General features: G+C 37.7%; 2 protein-coding genes across 2 annotated transcripts in view; one reads left to right on the top strand and one right to left on the bottom strand.

The window, feature by feature from the left end:
• Positions 1–3,217: 3,217 nt before the first annotated feature.
• On the bottom strand, positions 3,218–7,749 carry NDUFB5 (NADH dehydrogenase (ubiquinone) 1 beta subcomplex, 5, 16kDa). The gene is made up of 6 exons (XM_009321734.1): positions 7,713–7,749; positions 7,287–7,411; positions 6,305–6,371; positions 5,468–5,529; positions 4,322–4,428; positions 3,218–3,463 (listed from the first exon to the last, which is right to left on the bottom strand). The coding sequence occupies exons 1-6, from the start codon at positions 7,747–7,749 to the stop codon at positions 3,343–3,345; spliced, it is 519 nt and encodes a 172-aa protein (XP_009320009.1). The 3' UTR covers positions 3,218–3,342.
• The window catches only part of MRPL47 (mitochondrial ribosomal protein L47), a 7,208-nt gene continuing 7,098 nt past the window's right edge, over positions 7,748–7,857 (top strand). Inside the window, exon 1 of the mRNA XM_009321733.1 lies at positions 7,748–7,821. Coding sequence (XP_009320008.1) covers positions 7,748–7,821 — 74 coding nt within the window. The remainder of the gene's footprint in view (positions 7,822–7,857) is intronic.

Raw genomic sequence — 7,857 nt, 5'->3', positions numbered from 1 at the left:
GGCAGTGCCAGTAGCCAAACCCAGATTTCATGTTTTGAGGGACAGTACCTTTAGCTTAAAATGACCTTTTTTGGTGTTTGCTGTGTTTCTCTTTGCTTTTCACTTCAAAAGAATACTGGTAGGGGAAGGAGGAATAGAGTAAAGTAACTTTGTAGGAAAAAAATACTAAAATAATATTTTTTGAAGCAGTATCTAATAACTATTGCATATGCCTGACAGCAGCAGGATTAAAGAAATGACCGATCCATTTAAAATTAAGATTAATAATGTAGATGAATAGCCTTCCACCTGTAGTCCACATTATATCCAAGGATTCATCAATCACTTCCAAGCAGGTAATGTGGCCTTTGCTAGAACCACCTTTTACCTCAAAAATTAGTTTCAAAAGGCGGTTCTAGTAAAATCTCAATTAACAACAGAATTGAAAAATAAGTTTGTATCCAGCTATGAAGAAACAGGCTGTGAGAGTGAGCAGACCAGTGCGGTCTGTTCTCAGCAATTTTTCTAGCAAATAATCAAGTGTTGGGAACAATGTGAAATACCGAGGGCAGAATTTGATGTCAATGGAATGGCCTTAGACTTACTCAAGAACAGACATTACATCAAAGACTTGTGAGCATTGTTGGATGCTGGATAAAAAACACAAATTCATACAGGGTCACCAGACAGATTTATTTTGCCAGAGAAGGCTTCATGCTTTTTTAATGGCCTCTCTTATGATTAACTCAGCATTTTAAACAATGAGAGCCATAAGAAGACATACAAGCCGTCTAACCTGAAAGATTGACTCAAACAAAAAGGACAAGTCAAAGCATTGATACAAAAATCAGTCAGAATCTTTCTAATGTTTGGCAGTGCTAGGAACCAGCAAACAAGGTGGTCTTTGCTTAATGTTGCTTAATGTAAAGAAAGAAATTAATTACGTGTTTTAACAGTTTGAAACCACAAGATGATCAGGGGTTACTAAAGGACTTGGGCTTATTTCCTTAAAAAAGTGGGAATTTTGAATATGGAGATAGTTTAGGGTCATAAACTGTAAGAGGCACTTTCCATCACTCTCGAGGCAATTAAAACCAGAGGAATACCATGGCCAGTAGAACCTGAGGAAACACATCCCTCTAGTGGCAAAAGTCTGCCAGATAAAGAGAGTACCCTCTATATTCCCTACGTAGTTATCAAAAGTGTTACAGAATAGCTGCACGGTTCTGAAAATGCATGTCAGGTATGTGTGTGGATGTCACCAGGTGCAACTTGCCTTATTCGCCTTACGCATTTCTTAATTTGTTCTTGGTTAATAACGGTTGGATGGCACATTTCCACTTGATTTTTTATATAAACTCTTTTGCTTTGCTTTTTTAATTCCAGTTCACTCTGGAAAGGAAGCCTTTGAATTATTCTGAATGCTACGAGAAAGGTTTACCCTTTTCATCTCCAAAATCGCTTACGAGGCCTCTCTACATTAAATGCATTGGGAGTGTAAAGTTTGAAGTTTTCATCTTGCGATTTTGCTGTCAAGACTTACCTTTTTAGGAACTAAAAGCTGTGTAATCACATAGCAGAAGATGGTATCTCTTCACCCAGCAGTGATAAGATGATCCATAAAGCCCATTAACTAATGTCAACCTATACCATATACCATTCTCCCTGGCTTGGTCCTTGCTCTTCAGACATCCAGCAAGCCTTTCGTAACAAACTTCATTAAGCAGTTTCCTGGTTTGCCCTTCTTCATCTTACTAAGCCTGTTACAGAAAGTAGAAAGCTAACAACAGTATCAATAACTTGAATATATTGCTAAAAATGTTAGATATACAGCAGCTACTAGGAAAATACTTAGTTTAATATTTGTCCACTTAGATTCTTCCTACTCACAAGAAGCTTTACATGACGGAGCATAGTCTTTAGCCTAGGAACTGTGGGATATTTTCAAGAGTACGTGAAAGACTTAGCACCCCCTAAAATCACTAAAGTGTGAATGTACATGCACCACACACTTTTAAATGTTTAAGAACTTTTCCTTTGCTTTCTACTCCTACATCTGACAGTACAGTCATAGGTCTAGGCAAGCACTTCTGTCTTAATTCTGCCTTCTGAAAACACAGGAGATATCTGAGGTAATAAAACCAAAGCCTTGTTAAAATTAATTTTAAAGACTATCCTCCCCACAGCTACTTCGCATGCAATTCACCATGTCACTAGATATATATTTAAAACATGAAAATTATGTGACAATGTAGGTACCCCTCAGTAAGAGTTTTCTGAAATACTAACATATTACCGGGCACTGACCGTGTTTTCATCAATGAAGATCCCTTCTGCCACACAGGGAGTATGTGGCTGGTTTAGATCTATTACCATATACAATAGGAAGCATATATCATAGCAAAAGTACCTGTTATGCTTTTAAACCTCATTTAAAAACAAACCATTAAAAAAACAAGCACAAAACCCCAAACAACAGAACAATGTAGAAAGATGTTCTAGAAAGACCTTTTGGATGACCTACACAGAGAAGTGTCCAGTTCTGAAAGATGCATGGAAGTCAGTCATCTTTGGGTTTTTTGGGGGCTTGGTGGTGTGGTGGTTTTTTTTTTTTTTAAGAGTCTCTTTAAGAAGTCTTTTACAGACACAGACTGCGTAGGAGGAGAGACTGGAGAAAAATAGAAGAGCAGACAAGCATAAATTACACAAGAGGAAAAAAGTTGAAAACTGGTGACAAAACTAGTGAAGAAGCAGCATGTCTGACACTATTAAGGATGAAGGGTATTAACAGAAATCTACAGGGAGAAACTTTTGAGATAATGCAGAGAAAATGATAGCAGACGTTGAACAATATGCAAGTTGGGAAAAAATAGTGAAAGATGAGTTTGACTACAAGTAATGAGAAAGTATGTCTAAAGTGGCAGATGGAATCCTAATACCCCAAAGATCTGAAGGTCCTTTTCTTACTTAGTTCATCTTTGACAAATTATCTGACACGAGAGAAAAAAGCCTTACAGTTTCCTGTACCTTTCATTTAAAACTTTAAACACCAGAAATCACATGATGAAGACTAATATTACCAACTTGTTTTGCATATATTAGGGCACAAAGCCCATTCTACATTGATGTTCTAGAGAAAAGGAGTAATTGTTGGCAACTGACATAAGGCATTTTCTCTTATTAACAACCTGAACAGCTATATGAGCTTAACTGCCACAATAGTTTCTTTCAAATTATCAGAATCAACACAAACATTGTTTATTTTTATTGATTTCCATCAGTAAACAGCAGGATGTATATTACATAGCTCAGTCACAATTTGTCAGTATGCATTTAAGACCATGCATACTGTCTTAAAATTGTTTAATTGTCAGGTGTGGATTTCATAGAATTGTCAATAAGATTTTTATCAGGTGTTTCATAATGATACCAAGGTCCATCTCCCCTGTGTCTCATCAGTCTGCGTGCCTCCAACTCCATCAGCCTAAAAAAAAGAGCAACAGATACACTAAACATGAATTTTATTGGTTTTGATCATACACATATCAATGTTTAACATCAGGGCATTACTGACAACAGCAATGAGTTTAGCATCTATGGTTTATAAATACTACTGAAACATAGGTAATACGAAAATATAAAGGGTTCAACTAAACCATGAGCTATTACATCCTTCTATTCCAATTTTTTTCAGCAAGTCATCTCACAAAAGAGTAATAAAAATACTTGCAGGAGTTGTGTCACAGGTTCTTGCCTAGTAAGGGGCTAGACAGTTCTGATACAGCTTTCAACTAAAAATAAATAGGAGCAAGAAAATCGGAAGTAAATGTGATGGTAGAAGGAGCTATGCTGTCTTGGTCCCAATAGCAACAGTTTGTGAAACAGAATTTCTTCTACCGCCACAGTCTACTCTGAGTAAGTCTAGAGTAAACAACAATGTCGTCGCTGCCCACAAAATTTTCAACAGCAACAAGGAACATGACCGGTCCTGTAAACTGTCATTTAGCTACTCAATTAAGCTATAAGCATATAGAGCTGTTCATTTCCTGACTCAGGAAGACAGAGCTATACCTTTACAAATATGAACTGTTTTGATGAGACACTGTTGTTTTACAAGACCGCCCTTGGATCGTTCCAGTTTTGGTAATCTTAATACTGAGAAGGCAGGGACTAGAGATACTGTCACTTCCACTCTGCCACCAGCCAGTGCAGCAAGCACACAGGGTCAAGTGATACATGAATAAGCACGTTATGTCAGCATCCAACTCAGTATGTTCAGCAGAATAAGAGAGTCAACTACAGTATCTATCAATATTTTAAAACCCTCAACTACATAACATACCTCAGTTCAGTTTTCTTTGCTTCAACGTCAAGCAAAGCCATCTCTTTTTCATAATTCTTTTCAGGGGGATCAAGGAAGTAACGAGCTATCCAGCGACTTATAGGGTGCTGGAAAATATAAAAGCAGAGGTTATTCATGCAATTTCCAAGCAGAAATGTCATCATAACTATATCATTTTGCATGTTCCCAGTGCTGAAAATGTTATCAACGCTACAGGTGCTGCCATTCAAACCATAATAGTAAAGTTAAAAACATGCTCAACTATTTGTAAGATCAGAACCCCCAAAAGCTGTATTTCTTTTGCCATTTTTAATGCCAAGATAACCTGCAGACGACTGTTCTGTAACAAAATGAAAAGGTAATGGAAGACGTGATTTATTTTCTTTCTGTTGAAGTAAAGTTCCTTAAACTGCCACTGTGATCACAGAAATGGACTCCAAACCTCTTACAGTAATCAGTGACATGTTAAAGTTTTGCTTCCACATAGAGGACATTTCACTAGGAACAAAAGTCTAAATGAGTTGAAACAGTCATAATAATATTGCTGAATTCAATTACTTCCTATCAAAAACAAAGAAGTGCTTGCAGCAAGAAGCCAGGGACTAATTTTAAGAAAATACAATGAAATGAAAAAAGTACAACCTTGAATTTCCGATATAAAAATCTTCAATTCTAGATATAAAAGCATGTGTGATGTTGGACTTTGAAACAACGCTAGCAAGCAATACAGAAGTAATGTCACTTTAAACTCCAGTATCTTAAGATGTTGTTGTTCCAGAGCAAGAAACAAAGACAAAAACTGCATGCTAAGAATAAAGAGAACAGAAGATTGTTCTTACTATTTAGGAATATTAGAAAAGAATTCTTGGCATATAGCTTCAGCAGTTTACTTGCGTAAAGTTACAGATCATTTGCATCGACTTGTGTCAATAAACAGATTTCCTACAGCAACATGCATGTTCCGTGAAGCTGAAAAAAAGCAAGTTTACCAAAAACATAATCGCACAATTCGAGTTCTACGACACTGATACCCAATGGCAGGGATATGGCCATCCTCCTTATCATACTCCACACATCTTACGCCCAAAAGTATCATCAAGAGGAAGGCTGTCCATAACATGCCACCCTTTTATATGTTACACTCACTTTGTAGTATTCCCAGTACTCTGGAATATAACCTTCGGGAATCTCTGCAAGTTCAGCTTCACCTGACAAGGAAAGGAGGGGAGGAACATTTCATACAAGTATTTTTTTTTTTTAAGTACCTTATATTCTGTCTTTCACATTAAGGAAAGTTCATTATTTCACATGGAGAGTACTTAATCCCTCAATGTGAGCTGTATTCAGAAAAATTGGACTTGTAATTTTTCCAGACACTTCATACTGCATGTATCTAGCTCACAGACTTTAAGCCACACAACAAAAGGGTGAAATTAGCAGCTATACAGCAGAAATAACTAAGATCAAGTCCACAGAAATGCCCTTTAAAGTACACGAGCTGAAAGCACAGATTTTTCCTAATTTCTCTATTAAATTAATTCCATTTTATTACAGTAGTAGATTTAAAACACGTATTGCCAAGCAGAATTTTGGCTTTTTTGCTAGATAAAAAGTGACACTTGCAGTGTATGCAGCCTTCATAAAGAAGTATGTAAGACAAGGTAACACAGACTCCTCATTTGAATACAGAAGAACTCTTCACTAAACCTCACTGAAGTTTGAAAGACTGTCAAAAGATGGAATTTTTCCATTTTTAAAAATGTGGAAAGCTTTTTTTTAAAAAAAAAAAGCAACAACTACAGGAAAATAAAAATACAGGGAAGATCATCTATATACTTATACAATATTACCGTAACTGTTAGGCTTATTTCATGGTCTTCCAAAGAGCAAGCCTTACAAGATCTCTTTTTTCTGTCCACCACGCTTAGTTTCCATTCAATAATTTTGACTGTGTACTTAACTTAGTCATGACAGAGCACTCACCAATGAAGATGTTGACATACGTTATGAATAGTGCCACTGGTATTCCCGTCAGAAATATATAGAATCTCTGTACAGGGGATAAAAAGAAAAAGAAACAGTATGGGAAACTCAGAAGCCTGACAAAATTTAGATGAGGTTAGTCTGAAAGTGATGTAACGGCCAATAATTCTTAGATTTGCGTTCATAGGTTAGATAGGGATGTTTTATGTGAAGACATATTGCTGCTTAAAAGGAGTTAATTCACAAACTAGAAAACAGAAACAGCGATGCTGTGTCAGTCCATGAGCCTATTTCGCTCGGCTTTCAATCTCCCGGAGAGGTCAGTCTCTGCAGAAGCAAGCAGTAACGCTTTCCCCGAATGCTGACGCAGCATCTTGTGATGACGGGCTTCAGCATTCAACTGTAATGAGGCACTAACACCAACGCCATGGAATCCAAAATAAATGCAACCACTGCTGGCTTTGGTAACTGTGGAAGATGGATAAAGGAAGCCTGATCACACGTAGGGAGTTGTATCAAGTCGGCTGTTACCCCTCATAATAGGCTTTATCCGAAACCTAGCTTTTTAGGGGTCAAACTCAGGTCAGGCTTCCTAAGTCTAATCTCTGGTATTAGCGGTTTAGGTAACTGAAGGCAAACCCTGCAGAAGAGTCACCTAATACATTTTAAAAAGGGGGATGGAGTGGAAAGCACGCACATATGACTACAGACACATAATTTAAGAATGCTGCTACAGCATTAATTTAAATACCTATCACAATCTTTCCATTTAGCCAATCTTTTTGCTTCATCTGGCCCTGATTTTACAACATATGGCAAAAAATTCTTTAGGAGGAGAACTGGAAATTCTTGTTTATGTGAGTAGTGCCAACCACATTTTAGATGCTGTCATGTAAACAATAGAGCAAATTGTATTTTACACACTCACACCATTTGCAAGGGATGTGTTATACTGAATGTAATAAATTTGTTTTTAACTCACCAACAAGTTCAGAAATCGAGTATCGTAAAAACTCGTTGCCTTGATAATAAACATTCTCTTCCCATGGCTGCTGCTATGTCGTACAGGAGCTGAAAATTGAACCACAGTATTACGCTTTTTTCTCCCTTTGGTGATTGTGCCAGGATAAGGTCAACAACACATGTGGGGGGAAAAAAAAGCAGCATACAGCAGCGGCTGAGTAGTTACGGGCCGGTTTTCTGGAGGATATCAATATTCCTAAAAGCCTGCCTACTTTCCCATTTTGCTAGAATGAACCTATTTTTTTTCCTAACTTTAGACATAGATCTATTTCTACCTGTAAGTCCCAACAAATAATCACTGCATGTCATCATACAGGGCCAAGTAAACTTACAGATTAGTGTATTAGTAAGTTTGGCCTGCCGCCGATTTTGATCCACGTCCTACCCACGAAATGCAATTTCTCAGAGGAACGGAGAGGCATGTCGCGCCCCTCGGGTGCACGTCGAACGGGAAGCTCCTACACCTGCTCAGCCCAGAAGAGCGGCAGCAGCCCGTAATTACCGCCGCCCAGCCCCGTGTTCCCGCCCCA

Source organism: Pygoscelis adeliae, unplaced genomic scaffold (assembly GCF_000699105.1).
Source record: "Pygoscelis adeliae isolate BGI_AS28 unplaced genomic scaffold, ASM69910v1 Scaffold223, whole genome shotgun sequence".
In the NCBI taxonomy this organism is placed as follows: domain Eukaryota; kingdom Metazoa; phylum Chordata; class Aves; order Sphenisciformes; family Spheniscidae; genus Pygoscelis; species Pygoscelis adeliae.
This window is presented reverse-complemented; position numbering and strand designations above follow the sequence as displayed.

Bases quoted from the DNA above. Each gene is read 5' to 3' on its own strand.
- NDUFB5 (XM_009321734.1), bottom strand. From the start codon at position 7,749: ATGCCTCTCCGTTCCTCTGAGAAATTGCATTTCGTGG. The intron at 4,429-5,467 runs GTGAGTGTAACA...TATATTTTCCAG, and splicing joins AGTACTGGGAATACTACAAA to CACCCTATAAGTCGCTGGAT. The intron at 3,464-4,321 runs GTATGTTATGTA...TCTTTTTTTTAG, and splicing joins GCAAAGAAAACTGAACTGAG to GCTGATGGAGTTGGAGGCAC.